The following is a 22,476-nucleotide window of genomic DNA, read 5'->3' on the forward strand; positions in this document are numbered from 1 at the left end:
AATGAAGAAAAGGCTACAGATATGATAGAGAGAAGCTGATAATTTTATTCCATTTGAGATGAGATATTTATACAAGAAAAATAACAAAATCTTCCTATCTTTCCTGCATATTTATTTAGGTTGTTACACCTATTTTTGAAATTTAAAACAAACAGAGTCATAACAAACTTGAGCTAATCTTCAACAAAGACTAAGTCTTCAAGGATTGGAATCTGGAATGCCAACAACTAAACAGTTGGAAACTCCACTATCAAAATCATAACTTATTTGGTGTTTTTTATTTATTTATTTATTCAAAGCTAAGCCTACTTTTTCTTGAAGTCTTTTCCCTTTTTTCTTTTAGCAAATCACTGAAAGTTCTTCAGGAAATGGACTTCAATAGAAAAATGGTAAAAATCAATTGCTCAGTCACTACTAAGATTTTGATCCAGTATTCCAACATAAAGCCCAAGTGGCCATATTATTATATAATGTTGAAGTAGCGACAACTGACAAGTAGTACCTCTCATCTCAGTATGGGCTGCTACCAAAATTCTCAGAAATCCCCTTTAGACTTAAGCGTTCTTTTTGCCTTTTTTTTTTTTTTTTTGCAAGTGGGATATAATTTTCAACTTTCCATATATGATATAACCAACTTCAAGTGAAGAGCCTCCATTTTTGAAGAGAAGTTAAAGAGGTCCGGGACACAGTTTCATGGAAGCATACCTATGATATTGTATTGGAAAAGGGTTAGGGAAAGCCAGCTACTCTTTGCAGTGGACAAAGGAGACTTAAGCCTTGTGCCAACTTGACCCTTCACAAGTTTTCATAGATTTTAAACTAATTTTTTTAAATATCCTTTTTCAAAGATCCTCACCAAGAAGAGATCACTTGGAAACGGAAAATGAGAATAAATATTCTAATTATTTGACATTTACTCATCACTTAGAATATTAATATTGACATACGCCTAAAAAAATGTGATAAAATTTTGTATTATCAACAAACCACCAATTAAATTAGATAATTACTTTTCAAAATAACATATAGATTTGAAGATTACACTTCATCAAGCAACCCTCTCTTCTAACTGAGCTTGAAATGATGTCCACAAGAGCATCTCTTTTCAGCACCCAAATGAGGACTCGGACTCTGAAAACCAACTTGGACATAGGCTGACAGAAGCTACCCATCTTAGGCCTAAGCCGTTGGCGATCCGAGGCAATGCGTAGAAATTCAGGTTCTTAATAAGTGTGGATGGAAGACTTGAGGTCAATGAATGGATCTACCGGTGTTTGGTACGCTAGAAGCTTTACCTAACAAGTCTAATTTACTTTTAATACCAGACATGACCTCTTTTTGGGTCCACGTACGTTCTAGTAGGCTTCTCTAGTTGGTTCATATTGTCTTGTGGAAGAGGAGAAAATTTGATGACACAATCCCTACATGACTAAACTTGTCACGTGTATGCCTTAGGATGTGGAAGAGCGCACAAACTTTCCAGTCAGGACAGCCACAGGAATTTCAACTGTACGCTCATGGAAATGGCTCCGGTCCATCTTATCCTCAATCCCCACAATGCCAAAAAGCCTATTACAACTCCCCTATTTGAAATATCTGAATCATCTAGATCTCTGCATGAATAATTTCGGAGTGGGAATTCCAAAATTCATTGAATCAACTCAATCTCTCTGGAGTATGCTTTTGTGGTATGATCCCTCCAAATATTGCAAACCTTTCAAACTTGCGCTACCTTGATCTCAGCACCTCCTCCGTTGGATTTTGTAATTAAAGTCAAAAAAAAATTTTATTTTGATTCCATAAAAAGAAAAAAAAATGTAAAATAAACTTATATAGTATAAAATGAACTTAATTCAAATAAAAATATTTTTTAAATAAAAAATTAAATAATTTTAATAAAATTTGGATATTAAAATCCTTATAAGAGTATAATTGTTTTATTTTATTAAAAATAACTAAAAAAAAAATTTTGTTTTTAAAAATAGAACATCATTTTTAAATTATTTGGTCAACCGACTTTTATTATTTATTTTTAAAAAAACCCTCAATTATGGTTTTTTTAAAATTAGAAAAAACCTATTTTAATTTATAGTAATATCTCAATAAATAAATATTTGATAAATTAATAACCTTATTTAAATGATAAGATCTTCTGGTCTCAAATCAGGATACTAAATTAATAACCTCACTAAATGTATAAAGTAAAAGTAAAGGGAGAATTATGTTTTAGGGGTAGATGGGCCCCCAAATTAATAAAAGGTCCGTGTAACTCTTTAAATTGAACCCAAGACTCAATGAAAGTATGGAAATTGAATTGAAGGATATTATCCTTCAGTATTTTCAAAAATGCCCTTTGTTGATTTTGAGAAAAAAATTAATATTTTTGAAAAATACTTTTATTTAATTTAATATTTTTGATTTAATTTAATATTTTTAAAAAATACTTTTGTGTAATTTAATATTTTTTAAAAATACTTTTATTTAATTTGATATTTTTTAAAAATATTTTTGATTTAATTTAATATTTTAAAAAAATACTTTTATGTAATTTAATATTTTTTTAAAATACTTTTATTTAATTTAATATTTTTTTAAAATAAATTTATTTATTTTAATATTTAAAAAAATTATTTAATTTAATATTTTTTTAAATAGTTTTATTTAATTTAATATTTTTGAAAAAAAATTATTTAATTTAATATTTTTGAAAACCACTTTTATTTAATTTAGTATTTTTGAAAAAAAAATTATTGAAAAAAAATTATTTAACTTAATTTTATAAAATATTTTATATGTGTTCTTAAAGGGTATATTTGTCCGTTATTATTTCATATCATTCAACTCAATTTGAAGAGTTATATGGACCTTTTGTTAATTTTTGGGCCCAGCTGGGCCCAAAACACAATTCTCCCTTTTAGGAAATTCTTAAATATCTAAGAAATTTTAAATTAATAATCAACAAAGTACATTAAAAAATAACAAACAAAATTCATAATACAATGTTAAATAACTTTTTATAACTCCTATTTTTCTCAATTCCGCTATATCTTGAAACCATTATATACTTCAAACTTCTTTTATCTTTTAAGGCATTAAATTTTAACACTATGTCTCTTTTTTTAAGAGTTTTTTAATTTCATATATTTAATAATCATCTCTTCATTTTTAAAGTATTTTAGACTTTTGTATTTTAACTTTTGATTATATCTATTATTTTTTTCTATATAAGTCATATATATACAAATACTATACCACTGAAATATAATATTTTATCTAAAGATAAATTAATCAATTATTTATTTATGGATAAATTAATAATCCCGTTAAGATGATGATTTCTCTAACTCCTAAGCATATTATTTTATAGAGGCTTTATTCTATGTGTATTGATATTATTGTTAATTTATTTCTTTTTCTATTTTCATCCTCATTATTAATAAATTATCACATTTTCTTCCTTGTCTACCTTTGTATTAAAAAAAATAGTGCATTAATTCTCAAACTTGGCACTAACACAAATCTAAGCTAAAAATAATGATTGAACTCATATCACATTAGTAACATAGTCTAGGATTTTTATTAGTATATATTTCAGCTCATGTGACATATGGTAGGTTCACCTCTTCCACCCCTTCTCCGTCGAAACACCACCACTCACTAAGTTCACCATCACTCGAACAACTTGGCAGCACGTTTATCCACTCGTGGGTTTCATACTCTAGTAATATCACAAGTCTAGAACTGTTGTTGTCCGACCACTTCTCTAGTCTTTATCTCTAATACTAAAACCCCAACCTTATTTTCAATATCTACATTTCCCTCATTTGGGTGGTCATATTTCCTCTTCACAAATTACCCTCTTTGCCTTTTATGTCTCAGCCACCCCAAACACTTTTTCCAACTTGTTATTCTCTTCTTCGATGGACTCCTATGCTTTTTTGCTCTATCTATGGTACATAAACGCAAGACAATCTCCAAGAATGGTGTAGTCAAAACAACTACACACTAATTCTTGTTATTGTACATGTTCATCTCTACTATTTTTTTTATGAATAATACTAATGCATTTGTCTATTGTTCATTTTGTACATGGCTTTGTGAATTCATATCTGTGGATCAATTTGAAAATATCCATTTGATTTTTCCATGTACTATCCAAATGCAACATGTGTTTAAGTGTCATTATACGCTTTATACAATTTTTTTTTTTTTTTTTTTTGAGTTATACTAGTTATGATTTCGAGGGCATAGCTAGTTTAAGACAAATGGGTAATGCATCTACAAAGAGTATCAATTTGAGAGATGGTCTCTGACCATCAAGAGAAGGCAATATCAGGCAAATGGAGATTGAAAGTGATTTAAAAATGTTCCTACTAATGAAAATATAGGGTCCTCTAAATAATTCTAATGACATGCAAAATATTTATGAAATTAATAACTCTTTGACAAGCACATTTCTCTTTGATTCTATAGCAAATTTTGGCTATAATTGTAAAAATTGTGTTAAATGGGAATATGGAGTAAAATAAGTTAGAATAGCAAATGAAGATATGAAAGGGATGTTTTTATCTCGACGTATTTAATTTTATTTGAATTATTAAACTTATGTGTCTTTTCCTAAACCAAAATAGGAGCAAGACTTCAGCAAATGTTCCTAAACCAAGGCCGGCAGCTCCAGATGCCTAAAGTCTAAAACTTTCTTCCTCTTAAAACATGACATTGTTACACATTCTATTAAGGGGAAGTTGTGTTTTCATGGGCCAATATGGTAATAATATTGTTTTTGGAACCCAGGTTTGTGAAATGGGAAAAACATCTGTTAATGTGGAAACTTATATCAGTTTCATGCACTCTGAGCTGGCTGTGTTTTTTCTACCGAGCTTGCCCCTCCAGGTACCCATTCCTCTCATCTTTCTACACACTGTCACGGAGGCGAAGCAGAGGTTCCCACAAGAAAACCCTAGCGTTCAGCCGTTCTTTCTTCCCTCTCTCTCATTTTTGCAGTCATTCCTCTCATCTGTCTTCACTCCGTCACCGAGGCGAAGCAGAGAATCTTATATATTTTTCAACAATTTCTCTCATTTAATTTCTGAAGCCTTTAATCCCAAACTCCAATCTAGTTTTCTATCTTCAACCCCTTCTCCTCTCAAAGTCCTAACCATTTGAACCCGATCATCCCAATTTCGTCACCCCTTCGGATCGAAGAGGGTGTGAAAATTTGCAAAATTTCACACATTTGAAAGTATAAACCTTTACTTGAAAACCTGAATCGAAATTTTTGTTGCTTGTGGTAATTGTGAAGAACCAAATGGAGCACTTCATTGAAACAAGGTCGAGTTAAGAAGACGGCTTGATGAGGGTACGTGTTGACTGAAAATCTGGTTTAGGAAAGTGAACCGGAATGGAAGCGACAACTCTGATATATTGGGTTCATGAAGAAGAATCTCGTGTTCTTCTCATTGGATCACATTTTTCTGTAACCTTCACATCAAATGTGAAGGTAATTAATTTGTATTTAGGGTTGTTTTTTTAATATTTTTTTTGTTTAAACTGGAGCAAAAGAGTGATTTTCGAGTGGTTGTTGTATTTGCAATTTTTCCTCCATTGGTGAGGGCATAGGTTGAGGCGAATGTCGATTTTGGATCGTATGAGCGGCTGTTCGATCTCAATATTTTTGTGTATTGGAGACTCATGAAATGGAAAAATGTTGTGGACATATTTAGAAATTGGGTGGAAAACTTGTGTATTTATTCAAATTTTTAGACTGATGGTAATAATTGATGAATATAATTAGGCAATATCATATATTGGCGATTAAAATGCATAAATTATGTGTTGGTTAGTAGAAATTGTTGGTAGTGTTTGTGAATTTGTAATGTTTGTTGGAATTTGTAGTGTACATCTTTTGTCAACGAAGACAGAATTGTTTCATCGCATCAGGTACTACCTTAATGCAAAACATGTACTACCTTAATGGGCTTGAGGTACTACATTAATGTACATCAGGTACTATCTTAGTGCATATTTGAGAAATGTTGTTGTTGTGTGACTTAAGACACAATTAGTTCATTTCATTACACATTGCAGTATGACATTGTTATGTTCTCATAGGTTACTCCATCGGTGGCGTATGTAATCATAACAAATTTCATGTACTACCTTAATGCACATAAGGTACTACCTTAATGCACATAAGGTACTACCTTAATGGTCTTCAGGTACTACCTTAATGTACCTCAGGTACTACCTTAACGCACCTCAAGTACTACCTTCACGTGTTGAGATGGGCTGCTGACCTGGATACCTGGAGGGGCAATTTCGGTAGAAAAAAAACAACCGGCTCAGAGTGCATGAAACTGATATAAGTTTCCACATTAACAAATGTTTTTCCCATTTCATAAACCTGGGTTCCAAAAACAATATTATTACCATATTGGCCCATGAAAACACAACTTTCCCTTCTATTAAAGTTTTGATGTCCACATCTGGACCTATTAAAGCACATGTGTTCAGACTTTAGCGTGTCAAAGAGGTCACACAACAAAACAAAGAAGACAGACATTTTCATTAAGGACAGGAACGCTTCAACAGCCCAAATTCCCTACTCCATTCAATTTTACTATTGTGGCAGCTAACAACCCCCGTCGGCTGTCGTAGTTTGTCATTTGACAAGATCATGTGTATAGAGAAGCTAACATTACCACTGAGTAACAAATTTAGGCTATAGCAGTCAGGATAATGTCAAATAGGAATGGAGTTCTCAAGTTCGTCAGAATAGTAGCTGGTGAGGATATCAGAAAGTTCTTCCTCCTTTTGGAAAAAGGTATTGCGTATCACACTTCCTCGTACAGTTTCTAATGTTCACATCTTAACCTATAAAAAAAATGTTCACATTCTAGCATCTCAAAAAGGGCAAAGCATTTCCATATTGACTTCTAGCAGCCACCATGTGGTTGTCAAAAGTCCTAACCACATCAACCAACTAAATCTTCCCCTCAGGCACCTAATTTGTTCTATAAGTGGACTAATTCAGCATTCTGTTGGATGGAAGAGAAACTCTCCCTCTTACACTTTGATCATAACATAATCATGTGCGATGTCATTACTCAATTTCTTTCACTCCTTCTACTATCTGGGTTTTTGTCCCAAGGAACAATTAAACTCAGCTCATGTGATGCCAATCAGAACATGAATTGCCTAGAAGTTGAGAAGGAAGCACTTCTTAAGTTCAAACAAGGCCTCACAGATCCTTCAGGTCGGCTGTCATCTTGGGTCGGAGAAGATTGTTGTAAATGGAGAGGAGTTAGCTGCTATAACAGGACTGGACGCGTCATCAAGCTCAAACTTGGCAACCCATTCCCAAACAGTTTGGAGGGCGATAGAACAGCTAGCGAGTTGGGCGGTGAGATCAATCCTTCTTTGCTCAGCTTGAAATATCTGAATTATCTAGACCTCAGCAAGAATAATTTTGAAGGAATGGAAATTCCAAAATTCATTGGATCGCTTGGGAAGTTGAGATATCTCAATCTCTCTGGAGCATCCTTTGGTGGTATCATCCCTCCAAATATTGCAAACCTCTCAAACTTGCGCTACCTTGATCTCAACACATACTCTATCGAACCAAACAAGAATGGCCTGGAATGGCTGTCAGGCCTTTCTTCTTTGAAGTACCTTAACTTGGGAGGTATTGATCTCAGCAAGGCTGCAGCCTACTGGCTCCAGACCGTTAATACTTTACCGTCTCTTTTGGAGTTGCACATGCCCAACTGTCAACTTTCCAACCTTTCTCTTTCTCTTCCATTTCTCAATTTTACCTCTCTTTCCATTCTTGATCTCTCAAACAGTGGGTTTGACTCCACCATTCCTCACTGGTTATTTAATCTCAGTAGCCTTGTGTACCTTGATCTCAACTCCAACAACCTCCAAGGTGGACTACCAGATGCATTCCAGAACTTCACTTCTCTCCAGCTACTTGATTTGTCCAAGAATTCGAACATTGAAGGTGAGTTACCGAGAATACTGGGAAATTTGTGCTATTTACGGACATTGATTCTTTCTGTTAACAAACTTTCTGGTGAGATAGCTGAGTTCCTCGATGGCTTATCTGCATGCTCTTACAGCACCTTAGAGAATCTGGATTTGGGATTCAATAAACTGACTGGAAACCTGCCAGATTCATTGGGGCATCTTAAGAATTTAAGATATCTTCGGTTATGGTCTAATTCATTTGGCGGTTCAATTCCAGAATCAATTGGGAGCTTATCCTCTTTACAGGAATTGTACCTCTCGCAGAATCAAATGGGTGGGATCATCCCAGACAGCCTTGGACAACTCTCATCACTGGTCGTGCTAGAGCTCAATGAGAACTCATGGGAAGGTGTCATAACAGAAGCTCATTTTGCCAACCTCTCAAGCTTAAAGCAGTTGTCTATTACTAAAAGTTCTCCAAATGTTTCTTTGGTTTTCAACATCTCCTCTGACTGGGCTCCTCCTTTCAAACTCACATACATCAACCTTAGATCTTGCCAATTGGGTCCCAAATTTCCTACCTGGCTCAGAACTCAAAATGAGTTGACCACCGTAGTGCTGAATAATGCTGGAATTTCAGGTACTATACCAGATTGGTTATGGAAATTAGATTTGCAGCTCAGTGAACTAGACATTGCTTATAATCAATTAAGTGGCAGAGTTCCAAACTCATTAGTGTTCAGCTACCTAGCCAATGTTGATTTGAGTTCAAACCTCTTCGATGGTCCTCTCCCACTCTGGTCGTCTAATGTAAGTACACTGTATCTGAGGGGAAATCTATTTTCTGGACCAATTCCTCAGAACATCGGTCAAGTAATGCCCATTTTGACAGATTTAGATATCTCTTGGAACTCTCTAAATGGCAGCATTCCCTTGTCTATGGGTGATCTACAGGCTTTGATCACCTTGGTTATCTCCAATAATAATTTATCTGGAGAAATTCCTCAGTTCTAGAACAAGATGCCTTCCCTGTATATTGTAGATATGTCAAACAACAGCCTCTCAGGTACAATACCAAGATCACTGGGTTCCCTCACTGCACTCAGATTCTTGGTGCTATCCAACAACAATCTCTCTGGTGAACTTCCTTCCCAGCTGCAAAACTGCAGTGCCTTGGAAAGCCTTGATCTTGGTGATAACAAATTTTCTGGAAACATTCCAGCCTGGATAGGAGAAAGCATGCCATCCCTGTTGATCTTAGCCTTGCGGTCCAACTTCTTCAGCGGTAATATTCCTTCAGAAATCTGTGCCCTTTCCGCTCTTCACATACTGGACCTCTCACACAACCATGTGTCAGGATTCATTCCTCCCTGTTTTGGGAACTTGAGTGGCTTCAAATCTGAACTTTCCGATGATGATCTAGAACGGTATGAGGGACGCTTGAAACTCATTGCAAAAGGAAGAGCACTGGAATACTATAGCACTCTCTACCTTGTGAATAGTCTGGATCTGTCCAATAATAGCTTATCAGGAGAGATTCCAATAGAACTAACAAGCCTTCTGAAACTGGGAACCTTGAATTTGTCCAGCAATAATTTGGGGGGAAATATACTAGAAAAGATTGAAAACTTGCAGTGGTTGGAGACTCTCGACCTATCAAGAAACAAACTTTCTGGTCCAATTCCAATGAGCATGGCTTCCATAACCTTTTTGGTTCACCTGAATCTGGCACACAATAACTTGTCAGGGAAAATCCCAACAGGCAACCAGTTTCAAACCTTGATTGATCCGTCTATTTACCAGGGCAACCTCGCACTTTGTGGATTTCCTCTAACGACAGAGTGCCATGACAACAATGGAACAATTCCAACTGGGAAAGGAGAAGACAATGATGATGAAGATGGAGATGACTCTGAATTGCCATGGTTCTTTGTTAGCATGGGACTAGGATTCATCATAGGATTCTGGGGAGTTTGTGGCACTTTGATAATCAAGACGTCATGGCGGTATGCTTTTTTTCGTTTTGTCGAGAAAATGAAAGATAGGCTCCTTCTGGCTGTGGCACTGAATGTTGCCCGTCTGACAAGAAAGGTGTAGGTGTTTGAAAAAAACTGTGGCAGCTGAAGAAAATCTGGGAACATGCTTTAAGATGAAAAGATACTTGTTGAAAACATCAGTTCTCATCAATTGTAAACCTGCCATTTACACAAACAAATTTATGTTTGGGAATTATTTCTTATGATCTTGATTGCTTTTAAATATTGTGTTAGTAGCACGAATAATCAGCCAAACCTATTTTACAGTTAAAGCTCCAATACTGGCAGAGTCCTAGGCCTTGTTTACTTGTCAGAAGAGAAGGAATAGGAATATATCTCCCAAGAATATATAACTCCGAAAAAAATTATTTCAATTCCAAGCAGAGACTCGATCTCCACCCTGCCTCCACAGCTATATTTGATGTTTGAACACGCTTGGTGGACATGAGTCGCAATCTCCAGAAGCGTCACCTTGCAGCAGAACCTGAATTCTATTCATAGTGACATATAATATAAGGATATGATGGCTGATAAAAAGGCCGCATAACCCAAGGCAGGCAGAAATATAAAAGGCTGAGAGAAACTTCAATCATTTGGAATGGCGATCAGGTTTAGCCAGCATATTCCAAATTAATGCATAGAGACGAATGTAACCCGTTCAACGAACAATAAACTAGAAGATTCGTATTGATCAACAAGAAGATTCATATTGGTCAACAAAACACCCTTCTCTCTCTTTCTCCATTTACTTGTACAAATTGCTTTCCAATGCTTGTTTTTGCAGGTGCTCTGGTTGTACTCAAGAGGTCAACCTCCACCGTCCGATCATTCTTGACGGCGTCACGACTTCTTCCACAACCACGGCATTTCAGATTTCACCTTTGATAGCGGTAGACTGGTACACCTTTGATAGGAACGTCTTTATTCCATCTTATTTATCAATCATCATTAAATTATAATTCATTTCAGGATCTGAGGGACATCAAGTCCTTGAGAATGTACAATTCCCTTTTTGATACAATTAATTGATGGAATTGCTGGGCCTGGAGCCTCCGGTTTTATCTGTCTCTTGTTTGGGCACCCAAGTTCCGTGTTCCTTTTTGTGTTCCTGCATCACATAGGACACAGCTGCGGCTCACTAACATAAGATGTCTGATTCTATCTTATGTTCCTTGAGAGAAATCCTGCTTGTATGCTGCTGCTCTGCTGCTTCTGTTCAGGCTTTTGATTCATTGCTTCGTAAGTTACAAAAGTATGTCCCAAATGGGGCAGAGTTGCTGATTTGTGTACCAGAGCTGGTGTCATTGGATTATCATTAGCTTCCACCAGAAAATGCAGGCAAGAACTCAGATGGTTCAAGTTCTCTGGAAGATATCCAACTAGAAGATATATTAATTCCAAGTTAATTATCCTTGTTTTCCAGGTCTGTTAAATGCATTGAGATTGACAAAGAGGCAAAGCTATCTTTTGAGAAGACAGTTGGCCGCTTACCAAAGTCTATAGATGGTACCATCAGATGGCATCATGCAGACACTTCAATTGTTAGTGTTCAAAACCTCAAACATTTACACTCATACATACACATGCCCCCACACACATACAAACAAAAACACAAATAACCCTCTGAATTTTCCTCTGGAGCTCATACATACGGATATCTCCTACTTTTTTATTCTTTTACATTACTAGTGACTAAAGTCAGATAAGCTGGCAATATTATTGAAAATTAAATTTTGACTTCTCACTCTTGTAAATATTTCAGCCTATAATAAGAGTTTCATTCATTGAACTGGAACAGAGACCTCTTTCTTGGCTAGTGGGATCAGGTGTAGTTGTTGTTGAGCCTCCTAGAAAGGGGCTGGATCCATCTCTGGTTGATGCACTACGGACTATATCATTAGCTGAGAAAGGAGCTATATCAACTGAAAGGTATGGGTGCTTCTGTAATTTCCATGTGACTGAAATGTATGAAACAGCAACTCTAAAGCTTTAAGATTTAAGTAATTCATTCTTTGTGCCTCTATTTCAGGTCTTTTTCAAAGGTCAAGAACGAAAACGAACCATGGATTTTACGTGCAAAGGAAGCCTCAGTTCAGATTGAAAGCAAAACATCTCCAGAAGAGGGTCGTCACTGCCTAAAACTCTTATCTATATTAGTTGTGGATGGGAAAGCTTCAAAGAGGTATTTCTGGATCTTAAGTTTCTATGTTGTCTACTTAGAATTGCCTTGCAATTAGATCTGATTCTACTTTGATTTTTGGCAAATTAGAAAACACGAATTATTGTCTCAATCTTCTAATACTGAAATTATTAAACAGGATTGTAAGTCATTGTTGTCCTGTAAGGAATGGCATTTGGATAAAGCCCATGGTTTTAATTTCTTTCCTGGAACCCAGAGGTAATACATTCTTCTTTCTTTCTTTTCTTTTTAGAAGACATGATGCATCTTGTAGCTGGGAGTATCATCTTGAATGAACAATGGCATCATTCAAGAACATCTAGTACTATATGACCTTGCATATTTGAAGGCACTGAACCTATGGCATAGTTTCCAATGAAGAATGGCCATTGTTATCATTGTATGCAACCAAAAAGAAAGAAAAGATTTAGCTGGGTAAATTTCTCTCTCACTTCCCACTCCTCTGTTCTCCTTCTCTCTCGCAGGAACCTCTTCTTCAGCACTTTAACAAGGTGTGCTCTTGGCACAATTCCATGCAGTGCAGTTCAGTTGCCCCTATGGCCAGACCGACAGATGGTTCCACCCCTTCATCTACAACTGGGAACCATTGTACGTGGTGTTTCTCAGGACATCTACAATGCGGGCTACCTTTTCCACTCCACTAAGGGGTAACTACTTGTGGCTTGGCATAATGCATGCTCCCCAACAGATAAATTTCTCATCCATGGCTCAGGATTCACATCCAAGAAAGGCAGGCCTTTGAGATGCAGTATTATCTCATAAATGCTTGGGTTGATGCAATCACCAACACTTTTGGCTATTAGGAGCACAATCATTGTTATGGGTAGTAAGAGGAGGTTGTTTGTGAGTTCAAGGCATATGACACAGATGGAAACAGTCATCCTCATTGAACCAGCCATCAGGAAGGCTGCTCCAAGAACAGCATAAAGCCCTTGGTCAATTTTTGTATAGACGCCGATGGCAATACCAAGAATGCATGGGGGGCATTCTTTCACCAAACTCCAGAGGAATTGGGGCCAGAAAAGAAATTGCCCTACAAACATAAACCCCTGTATCTTTAGCTAAGCTTTGATACCACTTGTCATGCAAGCTTTAATCCCAAACAAGGTTTGAAATTTTGCCGATATTTCAACAAAATATCGAATATTAACGACAGTCAAAGCAAAAAATGGCATGGAAATGAGAAATTTTGAATCGCCAATTTATGGGCTTGGACCGAAATAATCGCTGAAGTGGATGAAGCAAAAAATCTCCAAAAATTCTTTGAAAAATGACTTTTTTTGCCAAAAAGTCTGTGACATATCTATATGTTTCTTTTCCTCCAATCAAGGGTTGAAATGAAAGATTTTTGATCCAATGACCAGGATGAAGCTTGTGTGTTTTTAAACCTCATCTGAATTAAATGTCTGATCTAAGGGCCAAGCTTAAATCATGGATTGAAATTTTGGATACTTCATTTAAATAATGCCTAGAGAGTGGGCAATTTTTTTTTTAATTTATAGTTTATTTTAAATTTATATTATCTTTTTATTTTTTTATTTTTTTTCATATTTATCACATTAACCCTATTTTAAAAAATTATTATCACTTCACTTTAATTTTTTTTATATTTATCCTTTTATTTTATTTAATTTTGAATTTTTTGTTTTAAAATATTAAAAATATAAATTTATTTAAAAAATTACTCAAACATTAAAAAAAATAATGTCATTTTAATATTTATGAAATATAATTTTAAATTAAAATTAATTTGATAAGATAAATTATTAATATAACTTTTAATAATTTTAATTATTTAGATAAATTAATTGTACTAAAAAATAATTATCACCACAAATTTTTAATAAAATTTTAGAAATTAAATCTTAAATAAAATATTTTATATAAATCTAAGAAATGATTTAATGCTTTTATTTAAAATATAATAAAACATTTTAAATTTTTAAAATAAATATATTAAAGGAATTCAAGATAATTTTTTCTAAAAAACTTAAAAAAAATATTATTAGAATTTTTAATATAGATTTTTTTGTTATAAAATTTAAATTTTTTGAAAGTAGTAATCATACTTAAAGTCAAATTAAATTGAATTTAAAAAATTTAATGAAGATTAGAAATTGTTAATCACAATCCTTAATCTAATTATGAAATATAATCTGCTTCCCTGTGAAGAGTTGTGTTGAAAAGATGATGGGACACAAAGCAATGCCGGGAGATGCTGGGAATCGGACATGGCCTTTGTTGTTTATTAACACATTTATTTATTTTTGGCAAGTCTCCGAGTATATATGTAAGTGTTTGTGTGAATTTGTGACCAAAAGATAGAAAAATAAGAGACAAAGCGGATTAAAAAAACTTGGAAGGAAAACTTCATATTTCAGAACGTTGTACATGAAGCTGAAGTGCTAAACTATCTAGAAGCATTCATTTATTTCTGGAACATAATGTCAGAAGGTTGCACACGAAGCTGAACTGCTAGGCTACATCAAAGCATTCATTCATTTCAGGAACTTAATTTCAGAAGGTTGTTCCAGTATGATGCTGGCTTTTTCCCAAATTCAGTTTCCTTTGGAGACGGGCTACATTCAGCTGAATAACTAGAAGCAGCCACTCTTTGATGTCATTCACAAGCCTAAAATAGGCATGCCTCCATGACTCCTTCACTACCAAGGTGCCACAAACTCCCCAAAACCCCACCACAAATCCTGTTCCCATGCTCATGTAGAACCACTTCATTTCAGCCTCAGCTCCATCTTCATCGTCATCTTCATCATCTCCACTGGGAAGATTGGGGGTTCCATCATCATCACCAGGACACTTAGCGGTTATTGGACGCCCACATAGTGCAGGGTTGTCCCAGTATATTGATGGATCATCCAGGGTTTGCAGCTGGTTGCCTGATGGAATTCTACCTGACAGGTTGTTATACGACAGGTTCAAGTGATTCATGAGAGTCAAAGAAGCCATACCTGGTGGAATTGGACCGGAAAGCTGGTTTCTTGAGAGGTCTAGAGTTTCCAACAATTCTAAGTTCCCAATGTTGTCTGGTATTTTTCCTGTCAAATGGTTCATAGACAAGTTCAAGGTGCCTAATCTTGAAAGATTTGTTAGCCCTCCGGGCACATCTCCAGATAGGCCATTGTTAGACAGGTCGATGCTATTCACAAGATAGAGAATGTTTCTATATGAATCTTCCCTTCCTTTCGTCAACACCGTCAATTCGGCCTCATATCTGTATGTTTCAATTTCAGATGCCATAGCACTCAAATTCCCAACGCAAGAGGGAATAGATCCTGACAGATTATTTTGTGCAAGATCCAATATGTGAAGAGAGGAAAGAGTGCAAAGTTGTAACGGAATGCTCCCATCAAACAAATTTGATCGTAGTCGTAGAATCCAAAGACTTGGCATTGTTTGTCCAATCCATGCTGGAATATTTCCTGAAAATCTGTTGCCTCCGAGATCAAGAGTACGGATGTTTGTGCAATTCTGCAAGGCAGAAGGAAGTTCCCCAGAAAGATGATTGTTGCTGAGCATTAAAAACATAAGGTAGGACAGAGAACCCACAGAAGTTGGCAGCTCGCCAGATAAGTTGTTGTTTGACAGGTCTACATGCGCCACCAAATTGGGAACACCATTCCACAATGCAGGGATTTCTCCAGTCAAACTATTGTTTGAGATTTCCAGAGTCACTAAACCAATTAGTTCACCAATGGACTCGGGAAGGGTTCCACTTAGAGAGTTATGAGAGAGATCTAACTCTGTCAGCATGGGCATTCTTTCCCCGATATCCCGAGGGATTGGTCCAGAAAATGAATTATTTCTCAAAAGTAGGCTACTCACATTTGATGACCAAAGGGGCAGAGAACCATTGAAATGGTTCCACATCAAACAAACCGAGGATTGAAGAGTGAACTTTAATGAGTTTGGAGTTCTGCCACTTAATTGATTATAGCCCAAGTCCAGTTGATCCAATTCCAAGTCTAACTTCCAAAACCACTCTGGTATGGTGTCTGAAATTCGAGCATTCCTGAGTATTAGAGTGTTAAGCTCATTTTGGTTTCTGAGCCAAACTGGAAATTTAGGACCCACTTGGCATGATCTCAGATTAAGGTATTGGAGCTTAAAAGGGGGAATCCACTCAGAACTGATATTGATAACCAATGTTAGGTCTGGAAGTAACGAAAATTTAGCGATGGACAACTCCTTTAAGTTTGTGAGATTTGACAAATGGGCTTCTGTTAGAACACCTTCCCATGGATTCTCAGAGATATCTAACGCAGCCAACTCATTAAGTTGTCCAAGTGTTTCTGGAATGGTCCCACTCATTTGATTATTAGAGAGGTATAGCTCTTCCAAATTCGACAAGTTTCCTATTGAATTCGGAATTGAGCCTACAAACGAGTTCTCCCAAAGCAGAAGAGACTGCAAGTTGTCCAGGTTTCCTAGTGAATAAGGAAGAAAACCACCCAGTTCATTCAATCCCAGATTCAGGTTCTCTAAACTACACTTGTTGCACCCAGATAAAACATCTATCATTTCAGTTATTTCCCCATTCAAATCGTTCTCAGAAAGGATCAGTGTTTTCAAGTTGCAGAGGCTACCCATCTTTCTTAAACTTTCAAGACAAGTCCTGTTTGCAAATGCATCTAAAATTGAGCCTCGAAGATTGTTAAAGCTGAGATCAAGGTGCACAAGATTCCTCAGCTGGAATAACCAGTGGGGTATTGTGGAGTTGAAACCATTGTTGGAGAGAACAAGTATTGAAAGGGATGTAAGATTGGAAGATGGGAGAGAACGAGGGAGGACAGAAAGTCCACAACTAGATAGATGCAACTCTGAAAGAGAAGGAAGCTTGCTAACAGCATGAAGCCAATAAGCAGAAGCTCTACTTAGATTGACTCCTTCTAAATTAACGTGTCTTAAAGAAGAAAGACCAGATATCCACTGAAGATTATTCTGGCTGGACTCATCAGGGTATCTGTTGAAATCAAAGTATTCCTTGAGGTCAAGGTAGATTAACCTGGAAAGATTTCCAAGTTGTGGAGGAATTGGTCCACTGAAGGAGGCACAGGAGAGATTGAGATATCTCAACCTTTCCAGTGAACCAATAAACCTTGGGATTCCAGTCCCTTCAAAATTATTCATGCTCAGGTCTAAGTGATTCAGATATTTCAGATCAAGCAAAGAAAGACTTATCTCACCGCCCAACTTGCCATCTGTTCCATCATCATCAAGACTACGCAGATTGAGTTTGATGACATGTCCACTCCTGTTGTTGCAGACGACGCCTCTCCACTTGCAGCAGTCTTCCCCTACCCAAGATGAGAGTCGATGAGAAGGATCTGTAAGGCCTTGTTTGAACTTGAGAAGAGCTACCCTCTCAGTGTCAATGGAGGCTGCCCTATGGTGATCACCATGGCAGCAGCCTGGTTTAAGGGTTTCATGGAAAAGAAACCCCGAGGACATAATGACAAGAAAAAGAAGTTGAAGACAGGCATTGGTAGTAGCCATGTTTCTATGCGAGTTGCTGAAGTAGTATACCGTGAAGCTCTATACATAAGAACAAATGCAATTACCCCAAAGCTTTGGCATTGTCACACGTTCTAGTAAAGTTTTGATGTCCACATCTGGACCTATTAAAGCAAGTGTTACATTAGCGTGTCAAAGAGGCCACACTACAAAACAAAGAAGGCAAGACATTTTCATTAAGGACAGGAACGCTTCAACAGCTCAAATTCCCTACTCCATTCAGTTTTACTATTGTGGCTCTAACAACCCCCACCAGGAGTCTGGCTGTCGTAGTTTGTCAGTTGACAAGATCACAACTCATAATGCGTATAGAGAAGCTAACACTATCACTGAGTAAAAATTTAGGCTATAGCAGTCAGGATAATGTCAAATGGGAACAGAGTTCTCAAGTTCGGTAGAATAGTAGCTGGTGAGGATATCACAAAGTTACTCCTCCTTTTGGAACAAGGTATTGTCACACTTCCTAACAGAGTTTCTAATGTTCACATCATAACCTATAAAAAATGTTCACATTCTAGCGTCTCAAAAAGGGCAAAGCATTTCAATATCATGTGGGGTCAAATGTCCTAACCACATCAACCAACTAAATCTTCCCCTCAAGCACCTAATTTGTTCTGTAAGTAGACTAATTCAGCCTTCTGTTGGATAGAAGAGAAACTCTCTTCCTCTTACACTTTGATCATAACATAATCATGTGCAATGTCATTACTCAATTTCTCTCACTCCTACTATTTGTCCCAAGGAACAATTAAACTCAGCTCATGTGATGCCAATCAGAACATGGATTGCCTAGAAGTTGAGAAGGAAGCACTTCTCAAGTTCAAACAAGGCTTCACGGATTCTTGAGGTTGGATGTCATCTTGGGTCAGAGAAGATTATAGTAAATGGAGAGGAGTTAGCTGCTATAACAGGACTGGAAGCATCATCAAGCTCAAACTTGGCAACCCATTCCCAAACAGTTTGGAGGGCGATGGAACAGTTAGCGAGTTGGGTGGTGAGATCAATCCTTCTTTGCTCCATTTGAAATATCTGAATTATCTAGACATCAGCATGAATAATTTTGAAGGAATGGAAATTCCAAAATTCGTTGGATCACTTGGGAAGTTGAGATATCTCAATCTCTCTGGAGCATCCTTTGGTGGTATGATCTCTCCATCTATTGCAAACCTCTCAAACTTGCACTACCTTGATCTCAACACACTATCGAACCAAACAAGAATGGCCTGGAATGGCTGTCAGGCCTTTCTTCTTTGAAGTACCTTAACTTGGGACGTATTGATCTCAGCAAGGCTGCAGGCTACTGGCTCCAGATACTTTACCTTCTCTTTTGGAGTTGCACTTGCCCAACTGTCAACTTTCCAACCTGTCCCTTTCTCTTCCATTTCTCAATTTTACTTCTCTTTCCCTTCTTGATCTCTCAAGGGTTTGACTCCACCATTCCTCACTGGTTATTTAATCTCAGTAGCCTTGTGCACCTTGATCTCAACTCCAACAACCTCCAAGGTGGACTTCCAGATGCATTCCAGAACTTTACTTCTCTCCAGCTACTTGATTTGTCCAAGAATTCGAACATTGAAGGAGAGTTTCCAAGAACACTGGGAAATTTGTGCAATTTGCGGACATTGATTCTCTGTTAACAAACTTTCTGGTGAGATAACTGAGTTCCTCAATGGCTTATCTGCATGCTCTTACAGCACCTTAGAGAATCTGGATTTGGGATACAATAAACTGACTGGAAACCTGCAAGATTCATTGGGGCATCTTAAGAATTTAAGATATCTTCAATTACTGTCTAATTCATTTTGCAGTTCAATTCCAGAATCAATTGGGAGCTTATCCTCTTTACAGGTATTGTACCTCTCTCAGAATCAAATGGGTGGGATCATCCCAGACAGCATTGGACAACTCTCATCGCTGGTCATGCTGGAGCTTAATGAGAATTCATGGGAAGGTGTCATAACAGAAGCTCACTTTGCCAACCTCTCAAACCTAAAGCAGCTGTCGATTACTAAAAGTTCTCCAAATGTTTCTTTAGTTTTCAACATCTCTAACTGGGCTTCTCCTTTCAAACTCACATACATTAACCTTAGATCTTGCCAAGGTCCCAAATTTCCTAGCTGGCTCAGAACTCAAAATGAGTTGACCACTATGGTGCTGAATAATGCAGCTCAGTGAACTCGACATTGCTTATAATCAATTAAGAGGCAAAGTTCCAAACTCACTAGTGTTCAACTACCTATCCAATGTTGATTTGAGCTCAAACCTCTTTGATGGTCCTCTCCCACTCTGGTATTTGTGGGGGCCTTATCCCACGTGTCCACCCACGAGTACATCCATGCGTCTGTCCACGTGGCATTATCCCAGTTAGGGCATGTGACAGTTCTTCATCACTATTCAAACAACCTTCAAGGCACCCGGGTTCTGTCTAGACCATTTGCGCCACTGAGCGGCCCGCATCCCCCCGATAGCCTCAAATCTTCTCTGATATGCAAGCCCTGGTTAGCTGACACCAGATTGACTGATAAGACCCTTCCCATCCTCACGTCTACTTCAGTAGACAGGCACAACAAGTCTCAAGTCACCAGCAAGGTTGAAAAGACTACAAGCTATGTCATGACGCGTCGTCTAACACAGCCCCAACCGTCCTATAAATATGATGATTGTCTTGTCACTACTGCACAATCATCACTACAATGACCATCTCAGCACTATTGAGCCCCTCTCCACCTTTGAACACTATAAAAACCCTACTGTAATAGAACAGAAGGAGAGGACACTGTGAGTTCTATGATCTCTCTCTCTAAGGGTTTCCATTCTCTCTCTAAAGGTTTCCATTCTTCCTAGCATCTGACTTGGGCTTCGGAGGGTGTGCCCGAACAACCCGTCCGAACATCTTTGTGTAGGGAAGCAGGAAGTCCAAATTCTAGCATCTGAACGGGAGCTTTCATTGCTACCTCAGAGGGAGGAATCCATCATCAGTTGACTTGGTATCAACAGTATTTTAATGTGAGTACACTGTATTTGAGGAGTAATTTGTTTTCTGGACCAATTCCTCAAAACATTGGTGAAGTAATACCCATTCTGACAGATTTGGATATCTCTTGGAACTCTCTGAATGGCAGCATTCCCTTGTCTATAGGTAATCTAAAGGCTTTGATGATCACCTTGGTTATCTCCAAAAATAATTTATCTGGAGAAATTCCTCAGATCTGGAATGAGATGTCTTCCCTGTATATTGCAGGTATGTCAAACAACAGCCTCTCAGGTATAATACCAAGATCAATGGTTTCCCTCACGGCACTCAGATTCTTGGTGCTATCCAACAACAATCACTCTGGTGAACTTCCTTCCCAGCTGCAAAACTGCAGTGCCTTGGAAATCCTTGATCTTGGTGATAACAAATTTTCTGGAAACATTCCATCCCGGATAGAAGAAAGCATTCCATCCCTCTTGATTTTAGCCTTGTGGTCCAACTTCTTCAGCGGTAATATTCCTTCAGAAATCTGTGCCCTTTCCACGCTTCACATACTGGACCTCTCACACAACCATGTGCCAGGATTCATTCCTTCCTGTTTTGGGAGCTTGAGTGGCTTCAAATCTGAACTTTCAGATGATGATATACAGATATAGCACAATACGATGGATGCTTGAAACTTGTTACTAAAGGAAGAGCACTGGAATACTATAACATTCTCTACCCTGTGAATAGTCTGGTTCTGTCCAATAATAGCTTATCAGGGGAGATTCCTATCGAACTAACAAGCCTTCTGAAACTAGGAACCCTGAATTTGTCCAGTAATAATTTGGGGGGAAATATACCAGAAAAATTGGAAACTTGCAGTGGTTGGAGACCCTCGACCTATCAAGAAACAAACTTTCTGGTCCAATTCCAATGAGCATGGCTTCCATAACCTTTTTGTTTCACCTGAATCTGTCACACAATAACTTGTCAGGGAAAATCCCAACAGGCAACCAGTTTCAAACCTTAATTGATCCGTCTACATACCAGGGCAACCCCGCACTTTGTGGATTTCCTCTGATAACAGAGTGCCATGACAACAATGGAACAATTCCAACTGGGAAAGGAGAAGACAATGATGATGAAGATGGAGATGACTCTGAATTGCCATGGTTCTTTGTTAGCATAGGACTGGGATTCATCATAGGATTCTGGGGAGTTTGTGGCACTTTGATAATCAAGACGTCATGGCAGTATGCTTATTTTCGTTTTGACGAGAAAATGAAAGATAGGCTCCTTCTGGCTGTGGCACTGAATGTTGCCCGTCTGAGAAGAAAGGTGTAGGTGTTTGAAAAAAACTATGGCAGTTGAAGAAAATCTGAGAACATGCCTTAAGATGAAGAGATACTTGTTGAAAACATAAGGGGTGTTTGGTACTAGGGAATAGGGAATAGGGAATGGGAATAGACATCTCGTTCCTTTTCTCTCTTATTCCTATGTTTGGATAAATGTTAAGAAGGCGGAAATGAAATAAAAAATTATTCCGGCAGAAATCAAATCCAACTTATGAGTCGGATTTGCATTCATTAAAAGTAGGTGGTATTCTGATTCATTAAACCTATTTGATAATATAAAATAACATAAATTACTATTTTACCCTCTTATCTTGTTCTTCAAACCCGATGTTTATCTTCTTTGTAAAGGTAGAGATCCATTCATCATCCACTTCTTATCTTCTTTGCAAAGCTAGAGACCCATTCATCATCCAATTCTCTGCAACA

The 22,476-nt window shown here is 37.2% G+C and overlaps 4 protein-coding genes and 1 pseudogene across 4 annotated transcripts; 4 read left to right on the forward strand and 1 right to left on the reverse strand.

The window, feature by feature from the left end:
- Positions 1–6,550: 6,550 nt before the first annotated feature.
- Positions 6,551–10,247, forward strand: LOC117929860 (receptor-like protein EIX1). Its single transcript, XM_034850279.1, has one exon. It carries the CDS (start codon positions 7,045–7,047, stop codon positions 8,980–8,982), a length of 1,938 nt encoding a protein of 645 aa, XP_034706170.1. The 5' UTR covers positions 6,551–7,044; the 3' UTR covers positions 8,983–10,247.
- LOC117929861 (receptor-like protein EIX2) lies at positions 8,221–10,247 on the forward strand. Its single transcript, XM_034850280.1, has one exon. The coding sequence runs from the start codon at positions 8,989–8,991 to the stop codon at positions 10,063–10,065; it is 1,077 nt and encodes a 358-aa protein (XP_034706171.1). The 5' UTR covers positions 8,221–8,988; the 3' UTR covers positions 10,066–10,247.
- A 355-nt stretch (positions 10,248–10,602) lies between these two features.
- Positions 10,603–13,428, forward strand: LOC117930044. The gene is made up of 9 exons (XM_034850492.1): positions 10,603–10,613; positions 10,789–10,902; positions 11,054–11,154; positions 11,249–11,342; positions 11,428–11,545; positions 11,767–11,933; positions 12,034–12,186; positions 12,323–12,402; positions 12,669–13,428. Exons 1-9 carry the CDS (start codon positions 10,603–10,605, stop codon positions 12,689–12,691), a joined length of 861 nt encoding a protein of 286 aa, XP_034706383.1. The 3' UTR covers positions 12,692–13,428.
- Positions 13,429–14,550: 1,122 nt separating this feature from the next.
- On the reverse strand, positions 14,551–21,817 carry LOC117929850 (receptor-like protein EIX1). The gene is made up of 2 exons (XM_034850272.1): positions 21,743–21,817; positions 14,551–21,667 (listed from the first exon to the last, which is right to left on the reverse strand). The coding sequence occupies exon 2, from the start codon at positions 17,716–17,718 to the stop codon at positions 14,722–14,724; it is 2,997 nt and encodes a 998-aa protein (XP_034706163.1). The 5' UTR covers positions 17,719–21,667; positions 21,743–21,817; the 3' UTR covers positions 14,551–14,721.
- LOC117930046 lies at positions 19,898–22,039 on the forward strand (annotated as a pseudogene).
- Positions 22,040–22,476: the final 437 nt, after the last annotated feature.

The sequence above is a fragment of the Vitis riparia genome, chromosome 14 (genome assembly GCF_004353265.1).
Source record: "Vitis riparia cultivar Riparia Gloire de Montpellier isolate 1030 chromosome 14, EGFV_Vit.rip_1.0, whole genome shotgun sequence".
Taxonomy (NCBI): Eukaryota; Viridiplantae; Streptophyta; class Magnoliopsida; order Vitales; family Vitaceae; genus Vitis; species Vitis riparia.